Source organism: Ischnura elegans, chromosome X, assembly GCF_921293095.1.
Source record: "Ischnura elegans chromosome X, ioIscEleg1.1, whole genome shotgun sequence".
Lineage (NCBI taxonomy): Eukaryota > Metazoa > Arthropoda > Insecta > Odonata > Coenagrionidae > Ischnura > Ischnura elegans.
The window spans coordinates 114,347,878-114,374,918 of NC_060259.1; the positions used below are offsets into that span (position 1 = coordinate 114,347,878).

General features: G+C 38.2%; 1 protein-coding gene and 1 non-coding gene across 5 annotated transcripts in view; one reads left to right on the forward strand and one right to left on the reverse strand.

Moving 5' to 3' along the window:
* LOC124171895 (transcriptional adapter 3) overlaps window positions 1-27,041 on the forward strand; it is a 159,403-nt gene that overhangs the window by 20,862 nt on the left and 111,500 nt on the right. For all 4 annotated transcript variants that reach the window (XM_046551292.1, XM_046551289.1, XM_046551291.1 and 1 more), the window contains exons 6-8: window positions 5,297-5,505; window positions 10,443-10,543; window positions 17,655-17,797. In XM_046551292.1, the coding sequence (XP_046407248.1) occupies window positions 5,297-5,505; window positions 10,443-10,543; window positions 17,655-17,797 (453 nt within the window). The remainder of the gene's footprint in view (window positions 1-5,296; window positions 5,506-10,442; window positions 10,544-17,654; window positions 17,798-27,041) is intronic.
* Window positions 237-309, reverse strand: Trnag-acc. The gene has a single exon. It is a non-coding gene; the product is annotated as a tRNA-Gly (tRNA).

A 27,041-nucleotide genomic window follows, 5' to 3' on the forward strand; every position in this document is an offset into this window, starting at 1 on the left:
TCTACATCTGCCATAATTATTTTATCAGGTTTAACTAAATTTTTGTCTACAAAAATATAGCTCAAAAGAGAGAACTGAGATGGTTTCCTTCCGACACCACACCGTTCCCGTCAAACAGTAAACGAAACAAGTAGCGCTTGCTCTGCCCTCGGTGCGGAGAAGCGGGGAGTAGCACATAGTACAACAATGTACTACTCAAATGCACCAACGGATGAAGTTCGCCATGAAAAAATATTTGACTAAGCCGGGATTCGATCCCGGATCTCCCGATTGGTGGTCAGGTGTGTTAACCAGTTCCACCACCAAGCCATTTTCTCAGAGCAAACTTCGGGATGGGTTTTAGCGAACAAGATGTTGACGTAACTGTTGATGTTCCTGCTGTGCTTTGAATGTACTACTCGTTCAACGTATGACGCCTGACACTCGGCCTACACAGGTGTAGGTATCGGTGTTTAAATCTTTTTGTTTAAAAAAATACCCTGGAAAATATGACTTCTGGAAACAAGAGATGAAGCTATACAATTCAGTATAAACTAAACTGTTAAACTGAGTGTTAAACTGTGCCAAAGTGCATCGAAGCAGAGCAGTAGCAAGGCATTTTGGTCCACCACCTACCAAAAAAATGATACTTACTTGGCAACTGCAGGAAGATCAACTGAAGACTGCTAAAAAACAAAAACATATCGATATGTATTCTCATTGTCGATGATGATGATGAAGTGAAAAGGATTTTCATGATAGTGAAAGTGATTAAAGTCTAATTTCATGATAGGCAGCGTTTTCCTTGAATCTGTTTTTTGTTCTTTCTGCTTTATTTTGTATTATGTTTGATTGCTTGCCTTTCATTCCATTATTCGTTATTGAAATTTACTTATCATGTTCAAAATAGTTTGCAGTTTGTTAATTTTCCTTAATAAAAATATGTTTTTTAATGGCATTCAATGATTGTTTATTTGGCTTTTACGAAACGTGAGAACTAAAAGAAATCACATTTTAAGTTATTGTGGTACTGCGATATTGGGCGGACTATTGAAACTTTTTTTTCCTTGTGTGTGGCCTTCTAAATAAGGGTGCATCTTGTATGCTGTCAAATACGGTAGCTGTTTTTTGATGAGATGGTCCATGAAGGGGATCTTGCAGTATTATTTTGAGTTTGATTGTGGTGTATTAACCGTTTAATATGTGGAATCTTGCCTTGTTACTCATATTCCTTTTTTCTCTTAAAGTTTCGATTGAATTGTTTAGGTTGTATATGTTTACAGTAAAAATCACATTTAATTTTCTTTTGAAGCTGGTTGTGGAAAGGGGATGCTCAAAATTCAGTCTAGCATTATATGGAAAGAATTTAGTTTATACAAGGGTTTTTTTGAATTCAATGTCATTATGTGCCTGGGCTTCCTATGAATGAAAAAACTATGTTTGGAATTATCTCTCTTTCTTGAAGCATCCAGAAAACTCAGAGTACTGTTGTCATCCATTTGTGGAGCCCTATGCTTGAAATTGTACAAGTAGTTCCTTCCTCACGGTCGTCGATTGTATATCCGGCATCATCCAATGTATATGGGTGGGAAGGGGAAGTTGGTATGTTTGAGTCCTCTATAGATAGGCTCATGCGAGGGGAGCTGCTTTCTTTACAGCAAATGTTGGCTATACTGATGCAACATTCATTCAGTTCCGCAAAACTTAGTTTTGAATTCACCTCCTACCCTTCCAAACAATGTTGCTGAATTCTCTGAAGTAGAAATGCAGTTTTGTGAGTTTTTCGACTGGTAGAAGAACAGAGAAGAATGAGAGGGAATGTGGAACTCCAAAGAAAATCTTAATTTAGGCTTACTATAAACATTATAACTGTAAACAATTACCTTTGTTTCCACTGACAAGGCTGTAGATTGTGAGAGAGCCCTTAGATAAGGGGTTCAATGAAGAATTAGCTGATGAACTAACTCCTTCGAGAGTCGATAAAGTTTCTTAAACCCTCTCTCTTCCAAGTGAAATGGTAGAGTAAGCCCACAATTACTTGTGGTGGCATTTCTTCTTCAATTTTTTCGTTTATTTCATTCGTCATTAACAAATACAGCATTGCAGCCACTATTTTGTCACTGGTTCTATACCAACGTGCCCAGTCCCAACTGCACGAGCTCCTAGGACGTATGAATCACCCTCCCCGACAACTCAAGCATACCAAACTAAATTCCAAACATACCTAACTGAATTCAGCATCCAACTAGGAACATACTGTACAAAATTCCAATTCTGTAAAAAATGAGCCAAAGTTCTAGCATAAAGCCCCTGGAGAGAAAAACCACCACACAATTGCAAACAATTCTAAAACCAACATTTTATCAACAGGATAGAAGAATGAAGGACACACTTGACAATGTTGAAACACACTAAAGCACCTTTTGTGTTCAGACACAAAAGTAAAGAAGTTCCTCCCAATTTGGCCAAAATGCACCTCCACACATGAACCATGTTCCAAAGTCCTATTTTGCCAAACACCTAATGGAAAAAAAACAAAAATCCACTCTTGATGTGAAAAACGTTTGATTCCAAGAAAAGGGACGCGGCCATTTGATGCGGCCGAACTGTGGAAAATTGTGAAAAAGAAATGGAAGAAATTTGAATTATTAAACGAAAATGTGTTTATTTGTCACTCCACTATCTTCGACGGAATCCCCTAACTGACATAATCCCACTTCCTTACTCTTTTTACCTTGTGACATGATACAAGTCGAGAGTTTTTGGTTGTCTATATGATGTAATCTTCTCAACTTTGTTTCTGTGCCTTATCCAAAACACCCCCCATTCCCCCCCCTTCCCCTCTCCTCCCCCACCACATTCTTCCCTCTGGGGCCGTATTCTGTATTTCGTCGGTACCGCACTGATTGGTTTCCATTTCAAGCCCACCAACTGGAAATCATTCTGTACCGACAATGGTTTCCCTTCCAATGATTGCACTTTCAGAGATTCTGTACGGTCGTCAGTGTCAAAACCAGTCGGTATGGTTCCCCCTTCTTCCCGAACTGGGAAAAACTGAATAGGCCCGGAGTTAGAAGTCATGTGAGGTGTCACCACCAATGACAAAAGTGTAAAAACAAGTGTCTGAAAATTGTAAAAACAAGTCTGTAATTGCTCAATTTCTGCAAGTTCCAAGGATGGAAGCAATCAGTATGCAGTTTGTTGTTATATTAAATATTTTTATTTGCAGAAGTTGTGATTTAGATCAAGATAAATGTTATCAATGGAAGGTAATGGCAGTGGCCCCGAAATACGTACCATGAAAAATCAGATAAAAATCACATACCATGGGATATGAACGTAGGATTCAAAGGCAAATGTAAATGTTATACTAGAGGAACAAGGAAATTGTTTTAAAAATATGGAGCTGGGAGTAATTAAAAGAAGTAAACAAATTTTTATTGGGTGAAATATATAGTTGCCCATTTCAAGTGAGAGAAAGTGATAACATTGTGACAAACTTCATACAGTGGAACTTGTTTAGTACGTTTATGAAGGGACCACAAAAAATGAACGTAGTAACCAGGAAAACGTGCTAACGAGGAAAGTAAATAATAGCAGTCGGGGTAATTGCAATCTGTGGAAAAGTCGTCATAATTACAATTACTATCGGTAGTTCTCGTAGGATCGCCTTCCTGAACTCTTTTCACCTTTAAAATCACGAAAATGAGTGCTACATTGAAAAACAATACCATAAGAATAAAAATCACAATGCTACATAGGTTTCCCGAAGACAATTACATGAAAACAGCGTCTATCTCCTGTGATTTATCCTATATATATATTTATAGAAAGAGGAAAGTAAAGCTAAGTCATTTCTTCTTTCTCATAGCATACTCGGAGAATAAAACAACAACCCTGATTATGTCCACTGGTTATTTTTAAACATCATAAAAATGGGACAAAATTGTATTAACATTAAATTACGGCAACAGCCGTACACATTTGCCTCCGGAATAAAACCATATCGATGTTATATCGATCGATATATCGATTAAAAACACACAAGATTATTATATTACCACGTAATTACAAGAAGATATTATATTTTACAGTTGAAATTTACTTTAGAAAATTGTATAATGTCGTCTGCTTACGTGCCGAGATAACGTATTTTTAAGCTAAGCTTCGCGTGGAGATCCAGAGCATCGTCTGCTCCCGCAGCAGTAGTCAAATACGCTAGACCTAATCTAGGCCATTTAAAAGGAGGCAGTATAATACTAATTGTAGAATGTTATCTCATTTATTTCTGCTGTTCCTTGGAAGGAGAAGCAATGTAATGCTTCCATAGCCTTGACGTCGAGTTTATGGAGTACGTGCAGTACTGCTTTAGATAAAGTTGGAATTGGATAAGACTCATTTCTTCATCATGATAACTCGTGCAATAGCAACAATTGCCCACTCGCAAAATTTGTGTGCAATGGGCACTCCAGAGGCAATAGAAGGTGAGGAGCTCGGGGTGGGGAAAATCGGGGCTTCTCATTGGCTGCAGTTAGTTAGTTAGACATTCCCGACATTCCTGATAAATGGATGCATTTTATTATTCATCACTTCACAAGAATTGAGGAATGCATTTGGATAAATCACGGTCGAAGAAAGAGATGTGGAATTAATGCAAGAATGTCAATGGCTAAAAATAATATATAAAATCATGAATTCGGAGGTTTACGACCCTTAAGAAGATATGAGAGAACAAATTGAGGGTTGCATCACGGCAAGCAATTGAGCATACTAACCAGGAAAGCACAATTTTTTCGAACGTATTAACCAAATACTTTTACCTGTATTTTCTTCAGATTGTACCGGGACCGAGAGAAATCGCCGTACTAAGGAGGAAAACGTACTAACGAGGAACATACTAACCAAGTTCCACTGTATTTAATTGTAAACACATGTAGTACTCTGTTAATAAAATTGTGGGCAATAAGATATCTTTGGTAATCATTAGTTATGTTTCTCCACGACTTCTCTCCACAAAAAGTTGACTTCATTTGACTGGTTTGATTTTCTTTTTGTTCAAAACTGAAATATTCTGCTTTATCAGACAGACATTCTTATGTAAGTGATTATCTTTGTCTGATGGAAAATTTCAGATTTGAGTATCTAGCATAAGAAACATGTAGAACCACTTGTCTTTTTATGAGAAAATTCATTCATGGAGATGATAGTTTTAACTCTAAGGGAAAAGAAAGATCTGAATTGAAGTGGATTGAATTGTGTTGCAATTGAATTGTGTTTGCACTCAGCTTTGGTTTGGCTCTGCTTGATTCTTTGACAGTTCCTTGAGGAGTGCATAAGGTGTCGGGAAAAGGGGCCTGACCTGGCCCCCATCCCTCGCCTTGGTGAGCACTTTGCTAGCCGTTGGGCCAAGGAGGACCTAAGGGCAGAGCAGGAGGCATCCAGCTCGTCAGCAGGGGAGCGCAGGGGAGTGGCAGGAGGCACATCAGCTCTCGTGGGCAGCCGGAGGGCCGTGGCAGCAGCCAAGGGGTGAGCATCCACTTCACTGTGCGAGCGTGTGAGAGCGTGTTGTCAAGTTGCTACAAAATACGGAAAAAATTCTAAGAATTAAAGTTAAATTTTGATGTATCATGGATAGGGGGCCTGAAAGTGGCCAATAAATTTGAGGGAAGGCGGTATTAAAGTCATAGCTGAAGCTGTGCAAAAATTGCACATTTCATCCTTTGGCAGTGAAAAAATATTTAGGTATTTCACTATTAAAAATGGCATAGAGAGACATGGAGTGATTTATTTAACTTATTCTATCTTATATCCATTGATAGTTAACTACAGTGAAACCTCGATATAACGACACCCCACGGTGCACTAATAAACACTCGCTATAGCGAATTGTCGCTTTACCGGAGGTGGAGCAAATGATAGCCAATATACCTGTTGCGAACATATATACAGGAACAGGAGTGGTGCGGCGACAGATAAACATCTATCCGATAAACGTAAGCATAAATCCAGACGAAAGGCGATGTTTTTTTGCATCACTAAATTTCCTTACTCAAATAACGACTAACTATTCAAACAATTTATAAGCGCCGCACTGAATAAAAATCATGCAAACATTGTTTCGTCATCATTATATTTATCGAACGACAGTTACCACATAAATTTGAGACTGAGCACTCCATTAACTTCATTTCTAACAGATCGCCAGCAATTACAGAGGTTAAGGAGTCTTCATGAAAGTCTTCCGGCGGTGAAACCCTCGCTATGGCGAGAGCCAACACCGAAAGGGTCTCGTAAAAACAAATTTTTAACACGCTTATTATAGGGTCAATTGACGGTGCATCGGCTATCTCTCGTAATAGCGGGGGTGTCGCTATAGCCCGTACTCGCTTTAACGAGGTTCCACTGTAAATACTCGGAGATGTATCTGAATTATAAGTCATTCAAGGTGAGTTGATAGACATTCAGCCTGTGGGTATTGTGATGTATGGGTTGCCTTTGGCAATTTCCCTTCATATTCTGAGAATTCAAATCATCATGTGTAAGAATGATGTAAAGTGGTAAAAATGTAGCCACCCAACCAGTAAATATGGTGGTGTGTGGATATGGAAGAGTGGTGACACAGTTTTATCCAGTGATACTGAGAATAGGAAACATATGCCTGCTGAGACTTCTGTTTTAGAAAACTGGTAAGGTGAGTTTTACGTAACCTCAGTAGGGAAACAAAAAATGGCCATTGGAGACTATTTTTCTGTTTCATTTTATAGTCACCTTCTCGCCGTGCCACACTGTATTCAAAATTACAACTTCAACTTTCCATAGGTGTATTTTCTAAAATTTCATTTGGCAAAAACTGCATGATGCATCATGTGAAAATACAAGCTGCTCTTTCTACCCCCCTCCATATCTTTGTTATATATGCCTAGAAAAGACGATGGTTATTTCTTTTAGACTCAAATAATGTACAGAGGCAGAAAGTACTGAAGGGGAGACAGCCAAAGGAGAGTAGGCAATCACCTATGGATCTCAACTCTGGGGAAGATTTTTCCCTGACCTCTTAGGGGATTTGCTCATTTTCCTGAAATCAAAGTAAATATATTGTATCTCCTCTTTAGTTTAAAGGTTCGCAATTAAATCATCGTGACAAAACACATGTGTATGTGGTCCCCACCTGTTTCCCTTTCTTGTGTTTGCCTCAGTTTCTACTTGTGCTAATAAGCCACTGTATGCACCTACAGAAAATACCGTTAAAACATCTCTTGTATAAAAGTTAACGATCTTGGGTTTTATGGCAATTCCTGTGGGTTCATTCATATCTGGGCTATGGCGCATTGGTGATAATAAAAGGATATTTTTTATTTTGTATGTAACCCATCCTGATAAAAGAAAAGTGGTTTTCAAAAAACCATGGATCATGCAGGAAGTCTTAGATATCATTGAGTAAAGTACAAGAATGCAAAAGCAGAGGATTAACAGAATGGTTACTAGAGAATAAGAAACAAGGTACTGTGGAACCTTGTTAAAGCGAGTATGGGCTATTGCGAGACCCCCACCATTACGAGAGATAGCCGAGGCACCGTCAATTGACCCTAAAAAGCATATTAAAAAATTCGTTATTACGAGGCCCTTTTGGTGTTGGCACTCGCCATAGCGAGAGTTTCCATCGCCGGAAAACCTTCACCAAGAGTCCCTTATCTCTGTAATTTCTTGCGATATGTTAGAAATGAAGTTAACATGGAGTGCTCAGTCTCAAATTCATGTCCTAAACTGTCGTTCGATTAATAAGTAGTTCATTTTGGTGAAAATATTGTGGCATTAACATTTGCAAATGCTCGACCTTCTTTTGTTCCTCGAGTGGCAGAAAGCAGTCGGCAGCATACCCGCACGTCCGTGAGATGCATGAATAGAAAGCATTTGATGGTAGACACCATGGCCAGAAAACGCAAAACACGTCAAAGCAAGAAAATAAAAATAATAGAGTGATATGAGAGTGGCGTAATTAATTTATCCTCCTATTCACTCTTCACAATTAAAAAAAACAAAAGCGCCCAAGGAATGCAGACCATGAAGAGTTGGAAGGAGCTTTGTTTGGGTGGTTTTGCCCACTCCAATCTACGGGAACTTCTCAGAAAGGGTTTATGAAAAAGCCTAAAGCGGAGTATTTTAAGGATAGATTGCGAATCGAGAACTTCGAGTTCGGAAGGTTGGTTATACTAATTCAAAGCACCAAAGCGTTGTCTCCCGTCATAATTGCTGGTGATGCCTGCGGTGTAAACCCGAAGTCGTGGAAGATAGGACTCCGATCCAAATGTAAAGTATATTTGGATCAAATGTACTTAACATTTGGCGACAGCTATCATTTGAACACACAGTCACTCAGTCAAAGAAAGAGAAGGAGCAGCTTGTTGTTGCTACTGCCGAAGCATTTTTTAAGGCTTTATTTTGTGTACTTGACAATCCAAAAATTCTGAAATGGCTCTTTAAGTCTGCATATATAAGGCAGAGGGGATTTTCCGTTTGCCGATTGTATTCGCCAAGACTACATACTTGAACCATTCATATACCTTGAACCAATATAACTTGAACCATTTCCTTCATTTAATTTTATCAGAATTTGGTACAATCGAAATTGTGTTAAATTTTATGTAAAATGCTTAATTCATGAAACGTGTATCATAAAATAATAAAACACCTATGTACATGGGAAAATTGTAGCATTATAATAACACCAAGATTTTCTATAACACCAAAATCACATGGCTTTAAAACGAATTTTAGCAAAAAAGAAAACCACTTTCACGGACTTCTACAGATGGGACACTGATTGGACGTCCTAGAACGGACAGTGTGTGGACGGATCGCAAGGGTGGCAGCTGGTCGTCCTCTGGCTGTCTTGAAAATCTGCGGACAGTGAGAACAGCGGACGTCCTTTGGCAACAATGTGCTGTTTTGGGTGCAGCTTATCAGAAGTAGAAATATGCATGTGTGAGCTTTCGAATTCATCATGTTTCAGCCTACATAGAGTATGGGATCTGACAAGAGGCTAGCTGATTGTTATCAGACATTTGTTCCTTATTTATGCAACAAAACTTGTAAGCGTCAAACTTCAAGGGTCAAGGGTACATTATCCAAAAATGCCATTATGGATGGAGAAGAATTTTGTGGCCTTTACTCTCCATTACTCACATGGCATCAATTTAACACTAAGTTGTTTTCTTTTCCCCTTCATGCTTTTAGAGTAAGGCAGTTTTATGAATAGGAATAAAATCATCACATCATACGAATGAAATTCATGAGCTTGATCACTTGAAATGTCTGCTTTACACAGTGAATGAATTTTGCTAACATTTCACACAAAAACTATGTTTAGTGGTGTGACGATCAGCATTACATATCAATCCTAGCGATATTTCCGTCCACAGACAGTTGTTTTAAAGTCACACATGACCGAATGCTTAGTTTGCATGTAAGCGTGAGTATAATTATGTATTACTTTGACCAATTTTGCGTGGCATAGCATACAAACTATGAGAGGGATACAAACAGCAATGTGTAGATAGCAGGCAACCAATTTAAGCAACTGCAGCTGCTGCACGCATTTTGTGATTCCCAAAACGAAGCAACAGGTTGTTTCTCTCGCAAATCAACGAATCATGAATATGACTTGAAGAAAGTGCGGTGTGGAAAATGACCCTAAGGAAAGCCATACTCCAAGTGGTTGTCCAAAGTCTTTTTCTATTCCAACAATAAATTACAAAGCAAGTAAAAACATTATTTTAGGAAGAACTGTGCATAGTCTCACACAGATCATACCTCCCAGGAGATGAAATTTTTTAAGCCTGGCTTGATGCTGAACCATGCACCCAAAGCAGAAAATAAAAAGTGTTGACAATAAGCATAGAGGCAAGGCCTTGCAAAGGTGATGGCTGATCGACAAGGAGTTTTTATGTTTGGGACGTTGTCCCTAAGTAAATAAGTTGAATGAAGGTCATTCCTGTGCAAGAGAAGAGTAGCAGGAAGGGAAAAATGAAAGGGGTGAGTGGGGTCTAGCATCCTTTCCACCATTGAGCTGGCTGTCTAAATTCTTGCTACTTCCTAATTTTTGCTGTCTCTCTATGAAAAACTTAAAAGTTATTAGTAAGAAAATATACTTTGATGGATTGGCTAATTTATGAGAGAAAGTCAATTGAAGTTCTGGAGGTGGATTTATTATCTAGCATGAGCTGCACAATTTATGTGGCATTAAACATTGCACATATCCTGCTTACATTTCCCTTTAATGATGTTGTAATAAAAATATTGTGGGAGGTGGGAATGTTGTTCAAAATTCCCTCCTACTGGTACAATAGAAAATACAGAAACTCAATTTCCACATTGCAACAAAAGTGGTGCCGCTTCATTCGTTGCAATAATTTTGAATCTGACTGTGCATCAAATTACATGTGTATGTGTTCTCTCTATTTTAGGCCTGATGCCAATGGACCTTTTACACAAAGGCTCGTGTCAGCTTTGATAGAGGAGAACATGATATCGCCCAAAGAAATAATTACTGAACCAGTCTGCAAAGGTAAATGTATGAATTATTCTACATTGATTTATTTAAACCAAGTTAGATATCCATGGATGAATGCATAGCAGTTTTTATTGATCTTCATCTCTTAGAACATGGCATTAATAATCATATTTATTTATCATTCAGCCAGCAATAAAGTGGAATACATCTCGTAAATTGTTCAATATTACACAGCTCAAAAGGCTTATCAAGGCAATGAGTGGATCTATAAAAAACACAACTTGATGTGGCTTGGGTGTGCCTACACAAGTATACCATAGATAATATGGCTTTGAAAATAGGCGTAATAGATGCCAAGTGCTAATTGTGATGAAACCACTGGCCTTATTTTTCTCGTATGAGATGAAACTCTCCTTAGTTTTGTGCATTGGTTATTTACATGACTATGAGAATAAAGTAAAATGGTAAACTTCCACACAATTTTATTAACAATGTACCAACCCGGTTTCGACACGGAGTGTCATTATCAAGGTGTCTCCGTGTCGAAACCGGGTTGGTACTGCGTTAATAAAATTGTGTGGAAGTTTACCATTTTACTTTATTCTCATGGATGTAAAACATTTCCACCAGATATCGCCGGACTCTGTGAATTATATCATGACTAGTGCAGAAACCCCTGCATTATATCTTGTGTCTGTGAAAAGTTTGTCTGTTTTGTCTGAGAACACCCAGTCATCAGCTCCACTCCTGTAGTTTTGGCCCTTGATACTTAATTGAAATCGAAAATTAGAAGATTTTAATTGTACAACAAAAGAGAATTGTTTCATCAGTGGTCTTTATCAAGTTAATGAGTTGAAAGAAAATATAAACCTTGGTCTTTCAGCCATTATTTATTCTATACCCACTACCACTTTGGCAGCTTATGCTTCCTGTAATTAGTAAGTATTAGAGATGGGTGGAATAGCAGATTTCTCAAACTCGAATATCGAATTCGAATATTGAATCATTGCTCGAATATTCGAATACCTCAAATTTCGAATACCTTGAATACTAGAATTGCGCAAAGCATATTGAATGTATATTTCTTCTTCTATTTCCCTTGATGAATGTATAAATAAAAAGGTATGCAGTGGAACCTCAATCTATCATTTTTCAAGGGGATGGACGAAAAAAACGATGAATGCAGGAATTTTTGACTAGGTTGCCTATGCAGCAGTAAAACTCAGGATTTTGGCGAGTAATTGTGATTTCCTTAAAGGATTCAGACAGGAATTTAGCTGATTAACCTTTTCGCGCCGAGCTCCTTCGCGGGAAGTTGCATTTGGCTCTACGAAGGGTTTGAGATTTTCTTTTTCGCCCCGTACGAAGTTTTTTTTCGGCTTGGGACTGACCAGGTAGTCGCTTCCTCCCCTTAATGACCTTTCCTAGTGGGGTCCCTCGGCAACTGGGCAAATATAATCCTCGACCCTTTTCCCCGAAGGCAGCCCATCCCGGCGTACTTTTGCGGTCTGTTTATTGTTGCCAGTGCAATTTTAATTTTTTTATTGTTACTGTTGCATTAAATGTCAGTTCATCAATGTATTCCTTTTATTTTGCAATGTCTGTAGAACTTTTAAACGAAGTTCTATGGTTATTTTTAGGGTTTTCAGCAAAACGGCACTATATCATAGCCAAATGAGCTTTTCCGAGAAGATTGAGGTTATCATCTTCCACGTACATATATCAGTATGAGAATACTTCCACCAATGAGAGTACTTACAATATGAGAGTAATTACCTGGGTAGAGCAGTTCTTATTCCTGCAATGGTATGGAATGCTTCTCACAAAATGTGTCTACGTAAAACATTCCCTATTGGTACATTAAATTTACGAATTTTTAGGATATGCATTAATCAGTATTTATAGCGAAATTCGTTTATAATACCTTTGTATTCAAAGGTTGGTAAGAGGTTATTAAAAACAGCCGCTGTAATTTTGGCTCACGACAAAGAACTTAGGGAATCAAATTTTATTACATTACGAGGGCTTTTTTTCATAGAAGTTAAATCGGATATTCTATCGAATTTCACCGCAAATGTACACTTAGAATGTAGCTAACAGAGTAACGTATACTTTTAGATGTAAATCATTACAATATCGCTCCTATAAACTTGCTAGTAAGTTATAAAAATAACAATTAAACATCTAACCTTAGCGTCTCCAAAAATTGGTCTAGGTGATGATCAACTCCGTTAATATGAACGCTAGAATTCCGTTTACAATTTGGAACCAATCAGCAGAACATACAGAATGTAATTACTTGCATTGATTTTCAAAAAATGCAACTTTTACATTTTTAGTTATTCCACCTTATAAACAAATAAGTGACCATGAGCACCTTCCTTGAGTGGGACACTGAGAGCCGGAATGGGCCGAGATAATCCCCACGCAGACAATAGGAAAGGGTCGGACCTCTCACGCTGAGGGACCCTAATGGCAGTTGGGACCCACTTGGCATGCTTTACCGCGAAACCGTGAAAAAACGGCCTTTGGCCTTTTGCTTCGAAAAATTCCAGCCGTGAAAAGCCGGCCTTCCTTCTTTAGCATCAGAAAATTCAGGCCGTGAAATCACGCCCTGCGGAGGGAAGACGTTAATGGAATATTTTAATTTTATGGAAATAATTTGGGCATATAGTTGATTCAACTAACATCTCTCTCAAATATCCTAAGGGGACACACCACCTCGTGAAAAAATGATTGCAAGCCATCTCGGCATTTACACTGCTGCGATGGATTTCTGTCTGATGTGTACATTCTTATCTACCAAACGCCATTTCAGCGGCACGGTCATCTGATGCTCAGCTTCATCCAACTTCTTATTTTCAACAGGTAGCTCACTTTACCCCCTCTCCTACTGTCAAGTGCTAGCAGACAATCCAAGGCGTTTTGCAAAATACACGTGCTTCTCCACCGGATTTTCTTCTATTATTTTCAGTCCATCTTAGGAAGTTCTCATGTGATAAGAAGATGAATTCGAATTGATATCAGGGAGAAACCAAATATCTTGAGAAAATATCCCTTCGTCTGTGACTGTGACAATAGAGATTTAGAGCATAACTCATAAAATGTAACTTGATACATGTTTTCAGAAAAAAATACGGCATCAACTTCCGAGTAGCTCAGCTGCGAGAATATCGAGTTTCACCAGAATACTAAGTCTCCATGGTATTTCTTGCGTAAAATACTTAAATAAAGTGAGAAATATGTCGTGTTTGGTCTTATTCTTTTTTAAATTACGGGCACATTACTAATATTTCAATCCAATAAAGGTGTAATATCGATTCACGAAAGTCATTGTGCACTAGTAGATGACTCATGCAGCAGTTGACCTCCAGAAATGGGAAACTTCGAAGCAGGTAGGCAGAAAAAGGTCAGTGGGGGAGAAAGAGGGAAGGGTGAAACACGATTCTATTATTCTCCTGTAACTTGATATTTTCTTTTGAAGCTTTTGATTTATGGTCTTCGTAATACGAACCCTGCGTGAGTTGGGCTTTTTGTTTGATTTCGGAGAGGAGCTAAGCATCGGAGGAGGGGCCTAGGGCTGATGGATGGAGGGGGTAGCGGATTTTGGGAATTGTTTTATGTAGTTACTATCCCACGGCACTGAGGTTCTCCTGGTCGGTGAAACCGGGGATTTTCAGATTTTTTCACTTGATCAATTTCGGTTTCCCACGTCGAAGTCTTTTCACCACTCTAATCCGTGAATTTGATGTAGTAAACTTGCCTAAAACAGCGCTGCATGCACTAAAAGACTAGGGTTTTCTACATTTTTCCGAGTCAACTACCAACGACGTGCATGCGACAGTGTATGATGCGATATTCAAAGGATTTGAGATAGTACCTTTAGCATAATTATTCAAGGTCTCGAATGTCTAATACTTTCTAGTAATCAAGGTATTCGAGTATTCGTGGATACTATTCGCACATCTCTAGTAAGTATATAAGATGGACTAAAAGTTTCTACTATTCTTTTTGTAATTCTAGTTTGGGATATAAAATCTTTTTTGGACTCAGACTATTTTTGGATGATGAAAACATTTCAAATTCTGAATTTCAAAGTTCTTGGCTCACTGAGAAATTGAGGTGAGTTATATGTTTTTTCTAGGTTTGTTTGTTGTTATAAAATCTTTCTTTTAAAACTGTGAGACTTCACTTCCCCAGAAAAGAGGTTCATCGGGAAATAAACTGGATAGCCATTACGATTGAAAGTTGAATTTTTTTGAAGCCGCAAAAATCCCCAGCACAAGTAAATAGTGATTTTGGATTCAATATTCATTATTATGCTATGCATATCAAGTATTGAAGTAACCTAAAAGATGAATGCACATTTTGCGACAAATACATGGAATGGGTGCTTGAAGCACCACAACCATAAATGTAGCTCTCTAACATACAGGAAGTAAGTGACGTCTATTATTGACCTTGGTACATGTATGCCTATTATCATCCCCAATATCTTTTTCCTTAAATTTGTAGTAGTATGTTAGCACTCATTATTAGAAATGGACAGATCCATTTATGTTTTTTTTCAGAATTTCCTGGTTTGACATTGACTGCAGCATGTAATTCTAGAGAAGGGAAGTTGATGAGTAAGAGAGCTGTCTTGAATGCTTTTGGATCTCACTTGTCATGCAGCTACATCCTACCTTCATGTCAATGAGTGCACAGACCCAAACTTACATTGTGGTGAAAATTTTGTTTTTTAAATTGTAATAATCGATAGAAATCCAATTATGATGCTGTGACATCAATTTTCAACGTTGGAGCCTATTGAATTAGTAGTTAAACTTATTAATTGCATTTTTGCCTGCTCTCACAAACCAGGGGTTACCAATTTAGGAGAATTGTTTCTGCCATTTCTAAGTAACAAATTTGGTGGTAACCATAAATGAAAGGTTCATGAAAGGATATGAAAATAATCTTTCCAATGTGGACCCCCTAATGAATATACCAATATGTTCTTCACCAACAGTTAGATTGTCGTTGTAGGGAAATGAAGATGAACAAAAATTATATATATGAGTGCCATCATCACATAATTGAGGTATCTATATTTTGATATGTCACCTAAAGACTTTCAGTTCCGTGCAGCTTAAGCTTCAAACTGCATTCCTGCCTATTACACACCTTGCCACTTTGTGAGTGAATTGTCTGACTTGCGTGTGCAGCAGCAATCTATTGCGAGTGTCATTGCTGCCAGACGTTTTGTTTAACTGTCACGGTCTCAAAAAATTAAACAATAGTTCATTTGATGTTTTATGGCTTTTCCATACTGCATGTCATATAAAGATTTTCATTAGCTCTTAAAAAATTCAGGGAAAGTAGAATTGGCAAAGGAAAGCCCTTGGTCCTTTTGCAGCAGGGAAGCAGTCGCTCATCTGGCCCCTGCCCTGTCTGGCTGCATTAGCCGCTAGTGTTTCTCTGTTGTGCACAGCATGGTGAGTGTTGTCCCCATCGAATTCCCTCTTCTGCATCAATAAATGTGCTGTAGGGGCAAGAGAGAGAGGGGGGGTTTATTTCGGTTGAAATTCGAATCATGTTAGTGACTATCTCATGATGACATTTGAAAGAATTCGTGTGTATTGTATTCATTCCTTTCTCTCTCCTTGCTGGTGGTAGGTAATGCTATTGACCACAGTTGTTTATCAAATAGGTGAAAGCTACTGGAAAGGCATGTTGCAAATAAAGAAATCAAAGGGTGGGAATCAAACCAAAGTTTTGTTTAGCTAAGTGCTTTGCATTCACTATTATTTCATGAAATAGTCTTATGTTAAATGGAATGTATGAATAGCTATATATATGGGATGTATAAAGGAACTGTTCAAGTTACCAAATGAGACTATTGGGAGTATGCTTTTTCTCAAATAGCTCAATCTGGTTAGGAAATTGTTGCAGAGGAATAAAATGTGTGATTAAGAAACAAAAGAATTACATGGTGTAACTATCCATTGGTGAAAGACAAGCTGCAGTGGAGTGGTGTGATATTGGAATTCAACTGTTTGCCATCTGCTACCCATTCCCATAAAGTTCTGTTGGTTGGTGTCCCCCTCGAATCCCAATAGGCATTGCCTTTCATTAGGTTTGCCTGGAACCAAACCTACTGAGCTAAACAGCCATCATGCTTACATAATCTTTTTAACAGGCATTAATGTTAACATGCATGGTGTTTCATTTAATGTGAGTTGGTTTGTTAACCAATCTTATCAAGTGTTATTCATAATTCCTGGATAAGAATAATAAATACCTCATGAAAGATCAACCTAATCTTCTTAATTTGGATTTAGTTATTACTTTTGCTAAGGAAGGAGCATTTGTATCTTTCTTTATTACCCAGATATGCTGTGACAATGCATTCTTGTTGGTTGAAAATGGAAGGAATGTATCATTAATATGGTGTTTAAAGAAATGCATATTTTTTTATCAGTAGGCTGACCTTATCCCAGAGAGACAAGAAAAGGATGTTCACTGCCATAGAAATGGGATTCAATTTTAATGAATTCATGAAGTCACAGGAGGAACATTCATTGCTTGCCTTAGTAAAAATACTTATTTTGTACAGATTCAAAATTGATTTTGGTATTGCCATATCACCAAGTCAACATTTAATATTAGACAGTTGCTTGTCTGTGTAGTGGGTGTACATTAACTCAGTGAGGAGGAACCTAAATAGAAAAAAATGAAGCCTTTGGAGAGTATAAATGGCTGAACTCTTGAATGAATGTCGAGGGAGGCCTCATTGAAGCCAAGTTGGAGCTTACAGAATCGGTGGCTGGGCCTAATTACTAAGCCCCTGAGACCAGTCAGCCCAATTGGCCCATATAAAATCATAATTAAGGCCCAACTAACAAATTAAAATGCTTATACTTTAATTTTTAATTATTACCTATTTTAAAGTGCATTGTGCATCAATTCAATACGGCTAGTTGGTAACTGTGTAAAATGTGTGATGCACTTCCTTTTCTTTGTGTCTATTCACAACTCTTATTTCTGGGATAATTAAGATTAGTAGACTGCAAGGTGTGCTGGTTACCAATTGACTAACTTACCACAAATACACCAACTTCTCCCCTAGAGACTATTATAAGCCTCCTTTATTCATGCTGAAACTTTTCTATTTTGCTTGCAGATGGTGAAAATATAACTCCTTTGAAGCCCAACAAAATTGTTAACAATAACACTGTCACTAGTGCAACCAATGTGAGCTTAGAAAAAATAGTGATAAAGGAGCTAGAAGAACAAGGCCTCCTTGAAAAAGATGCCCAACCCAAGGTGAGGCTGAACAGAATGCTTGCTTGTGATTGTACATTAATCATGTATATTTAAAGATGAACTTCATTTTATTGTAGAATGATTTGAGTATGTTTGATGCAAGGTATATGCTAACAGTAGCAACTCCACTTAACTTATAGCGAGTCAAACACTCAGTTGGATCATTCGACTCTGATGCAACCAGAAAATAGGTAAAATTTGCCATAGTTTATTACTAGTCATTGACCCAGGGGTTTTAAGGTGTAGTTTAGATTTTAGTGCATTTATTTTCCTGAGTGTCCTTATTCCTATTGGTTTCATCTGTCAGTACAGTTAAAATTGGTGAAAATAAGATGATATTAAGCATGCTGATGAGATCTGAAAAATTGGCTACTGAATGTTTGGATCAAGAACTTAATCCTACACTGTGGGAGGCCAGCATAATGCCTTGATGCTAATTTTTTTTATCTATTAGATGAAATGTTATACCTACGACCTCATTTTAACTGAAAGTGGAGGGTTTTATGCAGTGGTGTAGCCATGACGGGGGTTTTTCTGGGGTACAACTCCCCGTGGAGACTTGTATTAATTTATTTAATATATATTATACTTTATTTTAATAAATACAGTGGAACTTGGTTGGTACATTCCTCCTTAGTACGTTTTCCTCCTTTGTATGGAAATTTCTCTAGGTCCTGGTACCATCTGAACAAATTACGGTAAAAGTATTTGGCTAGTACGTTTGAAAAAGTTGTGCTCTCCCCGTTAGTACGCTCAATTGCTTGCCATGACGCAACCCGCAATTCTTTCTCAAGTATCTTCTTAAAGGTTGTAAACATCCGAATTCATGATTTAATTTATTATTATCAGCCATTGACATTCTTACATTCATTCCGCATCCCTATTATATACAGCCCTTGTGGTGACTGACTGACTCATGGATACAAATTCCCGACCACTTCCAGATGTGCTGGAGAGCTGAAATTTGGCACGCGTGCGGGAAACCCGAAATGATCCGGAGGAAAAATCCGAAAACCGGAAGTTTCCGCCACGTGTCGTCGCTAGGACGACAAAATGGCCAACATCGCTCTTTTTCCGGGGACGGTCTTTCGGTTTTTATTTTACTGCGCCCGAACCATACGTGCCACGTGGATGCTTAATGCACGTTTTGAAAGGTGATGAACGTGGTCACGTAATTATGTAATGTTATTACCGTATATCTCCGAATATAGTCCCCCCTTTTTTTCCAAAAATGGCCGCGGAAAAGTAAGGGGGGGGGGGACTATAATCGAGTGTAATCCAATTTAGCATACTAAAGGTGACCATAAAGTAATAAATAACGGCATAATGGCTAATGTTCTCGTAGTCTTTCTATTTGAGTATATTTATGAGGATTATAATCGGAGATATTAGTAAATACTGCCACGTTTTACCGGAAATTAAGACAATTTTTACCACAAATGTTGTACAGATACGATTATTCCGATTCAAATAGCATATCGAATATGCGTTTTCACGGAATCCATCGGGTAGCCGCTAATTTTTCTTGTAAAAGTATTGTTAGAATAATTCAATCGACACTGATCACTTAATGACGCAAAACAGTAAATAATTAAAATGAAAACTAAACACACACTATCATTACATTAATCGAACACTAGAATTGAATCAATAGTATATGTACCCGTCGCTCATTTAATAACTACACGATTTAAATAATTGCGAAAAATAAACAGATAAAGTGAACCTTTCGTGACGATTTAGCATTTCATTGCGTCCGTAGCTACTATACGTCCATGTGCCCGTGCGGTTCGTGTTTACAACCACTGTCTTTACCGCCTTCGCAGGACAAGAATGCGCAATTGGTGATGCATTTGTTTCTGAAAAGGCGCAATAATCGACGACTTTAAACCAGAAGCGCCGGCATTACTGCATTTGATCGAAATACAGCGACTCAGCATCGAAAGTGTAATCAATTTATTGAGGAATATCTTCAATTCGTCAGGGTAAATAGGATCGATAAATTACGTCGCATAACGTTTCGCAATTATTTCCGCGATATTTTCTTTATTAAAAATAATTTTACGTTCAACAGTGAGGTGATGGATCAAGTAGAAAGATGAGGATCAATCCTGCCGCAGATTAGAGGCCTTCAAAGACGGAGTTTCGATGCCAATTTAAAAATAGCCGTTGCAGAATACGCCGTAAATCATAGTATTTACAGCGCTAGCAAAGCGCTAATACATCGCGGAAGTCATTTCGGGGGTCTCGATGCGGCAGATTCAAAGAATTAGAGGAAAATATCGTCGAATTTGTGCGCAAATGCAGAGCAGAAGCTCTTTGTGTAACTTATGCAATGATTCGCGACGAGGCATTGAACATTGATATAATTTTTTTTCAGTTTTAATGTTTGTTGGAAAAAGTTTATTTCTTAATTTTATTACTTTGATATTTGTAAGTCCTGTAGTTTAATTGTTTTGCTTAGCAGGCATTTGATAGCAATATTTTTATAATATTTATAATTTATTTAACACAATTTTATTTAGATTTCCTAAATTCTTCAGGTCACTTGGATTTGTGATGACTTGATGGGTGTGTTACACTGGATCTAAGGAAGTTTCAGGGCCAAATGCAATACTGTTTATGGGCTTTAAGTTAAAGCTTATATATTGACATTGTCTGTAGTCATTTGGAAATCAAAAATATTAATAATTTGTGAAGGTTTAAAAAATACAATAGCCTTGGATACTTAAAAAAATTTCTCATTTCTTCATTACATCTGGTTAAGTAACTATAAATTACTGATACATGCAATGGATCTCAACATGTTTTAGGTATAGTTATTTTGTTGTGATGGAAAATATGTGAACAGATTTGTTCTTAATCTTCACAGAAAATAATAGTTTTTATCGAATCTAGAATCTTAACTTGCTAACCACAGAAAAATTGCCTTCCTTTACATTTTAAAATTTTTCCCAAAACTGAGGTCTCAAAATTGGGGGGGGGGACTATATTCGGGGGGGGACTATATTCGGAGATATACGGTAGTTAATATTCAAGTTCATCGCTCCCAAAATGGTGTCCGAAAATTGGTTTTTCGAAAAAAATTTCATACCTTCCGCTGCCCTCGACTTAATTTCAGGTGTAGGATAACGAAAATGATTATTATATATGCTCATATCATTGTCTACAAAATATAGTTAACAAATTTCTTTCGTCGTCCTTGATTACTCAGAAAAAAATCCAAATATTCCGAAATTCACCGATAAATACGATTTCCAAAAGATTAACACAGGATTTCGTCAATTTTTTCCAGACTGATTTCTTTCAAACTTTGTAGTTCCATACAGCTATGCATTATTTTTCAGAAAGCATAAAGATTTAATAAATGATTCAATCCATATAACCGCGAAAAAATAAAAATGGCGGGCACTACTAATTTTTTTTGGGGACTGGTTTGCTTTTTATGGTAAAACTCTCGAAATATGGATGTCATAGGGCAAACTTCTGTTATTAGTGATAGTGAATAAATGTGACCATATAAAATTATTATTTTTACAGTGGGTTTTGATGTCAATATTTGCAGAAATACCGTCTAAAAATGTATTTAACGGAAAATTTTCCATTTTATTGTCATACTTAATGCTGCCAGCAATGTTATTTCGTGAGTAGCATAACGAAAATGCTTATTATATATTCTCATAACATGTTCTACGAAATTAAGGTAACAGTTTTCTTTCGTCATCCTTGGTTACTCAGAAAAAATTAAATATTCCGATTTTATGCCAAAAGTTATTATTTCCAAATTATTAACTCAAAATTTCATCAACATTTTCCTCACTGATGTCTTTCAAGCTCTTCAGTTATATACAACTATGCATAATGTTTTAAAAAACGTTAACATTTATGAAATGTTTCAATTGATATACCGGCAAAAAAATTAAATTTGCAGACTACTCATTTTTTCCGGGGAGAAGTTTACTTTTTATCGTACAGTAAAACCTCTTTACATCGTAATGGAGGGAACCAAAATTTAGGCAATTTGATGTATGGAGGTTCACTATAGAGAGGTTTAGTGGTAGGCACCATTTTTTCATATCCTTGGGAAATGAAAGGTGCTACTGTCTTTTAAGCCATTATATTAATATACTTAAACATATAGGTATGCATAAGTGAACATATATTTACAATTTAATGATTACACGGAGGTAAAAGTAAATTGTTCAAGAGGCCTTTTTAGAGAATAAATTAGTGAATGGGTTTGCTTAAAATTTTTTTCAAATTCTTTCGAAATAATGTTTTCAATTCCAAGAGCACTTTTTAATGTCATTTTCACTATAAATAAATCACTTGCTGTTTTCGTTAATGCCTTTTGATCTAAGAAATAATTCCCTGGTCTAAGGGTAATTTACTAATGGTGTTCGGAGGAAAGAACAATAGTTTTATATTTCTAAACATAATTTCTTCATCCTCGTATTTAACTGCCTGAGTTTTTTATCTGTGCAGCCTAGATATTGTGGCATCCCACCCCCGACTCGCCCGGATACCACAATAGAACCGGGGGGAGACGTCGCACAAAAATAAAAAGAAATATACAAATCCGCGAAGATCCCTCCCGCATGGGACCTACGGGACAAAACTATGCCACTCACTTCTCGTAATTCACATAAATGAAAAATATTCCCTTTCTTTGAAGATGATTGCGGGTGGGGGGTTCCCGATTCAAACTGATGGGTGACGTTCGGGCGCTGATGCACTCGTCCAACACGCATTTACGGGAAGGAAAACGGACGGGGCGAAAGGAAGGGCGAAGGATATTTTCCTTGGGGTGACCCGTGGAGGAATCAGAACAAAACACTTACTCAAACATTTTCAATTAAACAAAATATAATTCACACAAATAAGGTTGCATATGACGAAAACAAAAGGAACCCTCTTATACGCTAATGAAATATGAATGGTGAAAGCCACTTATGAAACATCAATGATAAATAAATAAAAAAAACAACAACAATATAACTTGGTTTCTAGATGAAAATCAATATAGAAAATGATGACAACAGAGTAAAGTTCGGTGGTGAACACGTAAATATGATACAAATTCAATGATTTCTTGACTGGGGAGGTAAATGATAGTCCATCCCGACGAATGTAAATTTGGGTGCGAACGTTAATTGTACTTGGTGATTAATTTCACTTTCACTAATGTAACGGGTGCATTCCGTGACTGTTTGTCTTAACTTGGCTTGGCAGGAGACACGAGGGGGCTTTGGCGGTGGGGGGGGATAGCTGCAATCTTACTTTATCGTTGTCCGAGTTTGGACCAGGTTGGATCCAACAAACTCTCGTTCCATTTACTGCACTCCTTTCTCCCTTGTTGGAGGAAGCTGCATCCGGAACGGAGGTAATGCGTCCTCTTCAGCTGGTTCTTTGCTCCTTCGGACAGGGGGGGATTCTTCTTCCAGATCAATCTTTCTGAAATAATGTTTGGGACCCTTGTCTCCTCCTGCCGTGCGTCGATCTGATTTCGGGCATAGGCTCCGCCCGACAGTCACTTAAGAATTCTCTCGCTTCTCTTACGTGCACCACCTTTTATTATCCCTCAGCTGGGGGTGGGGGTATCGCACAATGAAGAAAGGGAGGAGTAACACGCCACTCACTCAGGAAAAACCCGAGCTCCCCTCCTCCCACACACACACACTCACACACAACCATACAAAATAGGCTAAAACACATTCATTCCCTCTTACTCATCCACGCTCTCCTCCATGGGCCATGGTCTGGGGGTGGGGTTTTGGGAAAGGTCGTGGAAAGAGCGGGTAAACTGGTAGGGAAGAAAATGCGCCGAGGAGAAATGCACTGTAATGGGGCTTGAACCATTACAATATACAGTTTCTTCTGTTTTTCCTCGGTTGTTTACAATAGATGTGAGGGTGAATGATAGTATTCCAAAGGTCACTGCCTTCTGACTGTCCTCGTTGATGGCTAGGAAAATTGCTAATTATGTGGAGATGTCAAGCAGTCACCTTCTTTTACTTCTCGAATCCATCATCAGCCTATGATTAATTAAGTAATTTTCATATTTTATGGCAAATAATTGAAAATACTCCTTATTATATCTTTAAGAATTGATTTATCATTCTTATAACGTGTGACTTGTTAAAGATTATAAAAAAATAAATAAACACGTGACTACTGCAAAAAATAGACAAAAAATTTTTAAGTAATTTTGAAAAATTTGTTGAATTCCCTCTCTCCAAAATACAATGCACGTAGCGTTCCGAAGAAAAACTCGTCGAGGGCACACAGAAATGCTAGGTCTGCGAAAGAACGTGATTTCCCGGTGAGAATGCTGGGCGAACTACTTTAGAATGCGGCGGCAACGGTAAAAAATTTCATTGCCCTACCGCATATCAGCTAATTAGCTGTCTCCTTCACCTAACACTGTCACGCATGGATTGATGTTCGTTCAGTTTTGCTAGAAATTGACGTCCCGGACTCCCGATGGAAGAGTCAGATTTCGCGGCAAAAATACGCACGCAAGACATATGACTGTCGCTAAGCGCAATAAATTTTAAACTACGATCGTTCACGAAAGCATCGAAAAAATTACCAAGGCGGTAGTAAGGAAGTGCTACACCAAGAAAATATGGGAATAAAATAATTGCGAAAGTGTATTTGATTTATTTCAAGTCGCGGAAAATTCATGAAATATTTTCATTTTAGAAGCGGAAGTAGCAATGCGGTCGAGTAATTCTGTCTCCATGGATGGGAATGAAGTTAGTTGAAATATTTCCGTCAGCAAGTGATTATAGGCTGCGCTGGTCTCCTCTTTTATTAACTGAACATACTATGTAGGCTTTTACAAGAAAATAAAGCCATCAGTAAAAGAAAGCGAGTGCTATTGCGCGATTTTGACCATAATTCGAGAGAAATTAACGATGTGTTCTGTCTTCATTTACCGTCACCTAATATGATTAGGATAGTTGGATGCCCTAACTAATGGTTAACGTGAACATTATTAAAGGTGTATAAGAAAAAAATAAGCGTGAAACATTTATCGCTGAAAATGTCATTCCATGTAGGTAATCGCGGCTGCAATAATGGTCTCTAGTTGTCTCGGTACGATTTGCGGAGGCAGTTAGGCCGTCTCGGGGCGGTCTTGTTGGTAAGATATATGGAGGTTTTACGAGATAAAGAGGTTCACTATATAGAGGTTTGCCCATAAATTTACACAGGGTTCCCACTCAACCGTGAAAACCTTAAAACCGTGAATTAGCCGTGAATTTCCTCTACCGTGAAAAAACCGGGAAATAGCCGTGAATTTCGTCTTAAAACCTTAAAAATCTCTCAATCTTGATAATAATACCTTCCCAGAAATTTTCATCTTCGTTCGTAGCTAGCGCACTTCTATTCATTGTGGCGAGCATCGTCGCATGCGGTCGCATGGGTCAGAAAATCGTGGGAACGAATGTTGCCTGAAGAAAAAAACATCTTTCCCCAGCGCAGGCCTTTTCTCTCCCCCTCCTGAAATATGACACCACTTCTCATCAGCTTGTTTGCTTTCCTCAAATGGCTTGGTTTCCCCTCCCTCGGTCACTGCTTAGTCCCCCTTCCACCCAATTAGCCTTCCCACTGGCTGCAGCGACCACTTTCGAAACTAAATCTAGATGGCCATTGTGTCGAAAAATTTGAACGTTTATTCAACACCCTCAATCCTATGACTGGAAGACCGCTAGCCTTGACAACCTGCCATGCGCTGTGGACACTACGCTCCCTGCGTTTGAACCGGGTGACAGCGAGCTTTCGGCGTGACGTTACTAATTCTCGCGCATTGCGGCCCTGAAAACGAGAGAAGATTTCCGCTTATGGCAACACAGCATTACACGATTGTCGCATGCGTCGACCTGGAACTTGCCAGTTTTACGTCGCAACCGGAAAGTTTGTGTGGAGTAATTTACTGTCGGTGGTGATCCAGTTCCTGCATGAATCACCTATTAGCCCAAAAGGTATCTAACAATGATATTCAGTAATTGCTATTATGCTTTTATTAGATTGAAATGTTAGTAATTTGCACGTTAAAAAAAACGAGACCACACATGACGTATTTTAAGCAAGGAAATAGATGGAAAAATACGATGGTGATTTTTGGCGAAACGCGATATCCTCGTAGCTGAGCTTACGGCAGTTAATTCGGCATTTTGTTCCGAAAACATGATACCAGGTTGTTATCAGTTATCAATTTACGAGCTATACTACTACTAGTAGTCTCACTTGTCAGAGTTACTGACGAAGGGATATCTTCTCAGGATTTTTGTTTCTCCCTACTAACAATCCGAATTCATCTGATCTGGCGCTACGCTAATTAGAAAAGAATGGGCATCTTTAGGGTAAAAAATTTCATGGCGCAGTCATATGGTCACGCTTCGCCCTCTGCAGTGTGCTCTGGCGATACGTCAGTTCCGAACTTCACCTCGTACGAGTGGTTCCCTACTTTCCGGGGTGGCTGGACTTCGAACCACCGAGTGTTTTCCATGTGGGTTTAATAAAGTCATTTTCACTAGTTTAATTTTAGTCGTCTTCCGACCATGGCCCCTCCGAAGTAACTATTGAGAACTTAAAGAGATGGACTGAAAATAATTGAACATGAAGAAAAGAATCCGGGCTAGATGCGCGTGAATATTGCAGAGCGCCTTGGGTTGTCCGCTAGCACATGACGTTAGGGGTGGGGGTAGAGTGAGCTACCTGGAGAAAACAAGTAGAGATATGAAGGCGAAGATCCAGGTGGGCGTGCCGCTGACGATTAACGCAACATTGTTCACGCTTTACACACTACCTCAATTGTATTAAAAATATATTCATTAGACAGGAACAATTCAAGTAATTGACTATTTTTGGCCTTCGTGATCCATCTCACAACCAGTCACTGCACCGGCGAATGCGGTTGTTTTAGGCACAACATGCACATTGCTCTCGTGAATATGTGTACTGGAAATGGTGTTTGATGGATAAGAATTTTTACATCTGACTGAAATCCATAATAGCAGTGTAAATGCCGAGTGGAGAGCAAACATTCAGAATTTTGAAAGAGATATGGGTCGAATCAACAATATGACGTATGTGTCTTGATAAAGTACTACTATTCCTGTTATTATCTAAAATATTGTTTTGAAACCTTTAATGAATTTCTTAATTACTCGCCAAAATCCTGCGTTTCCTGGGACATAGGCAATCTAGCAAAAAAAATTAAGCATTGATCGTTTTT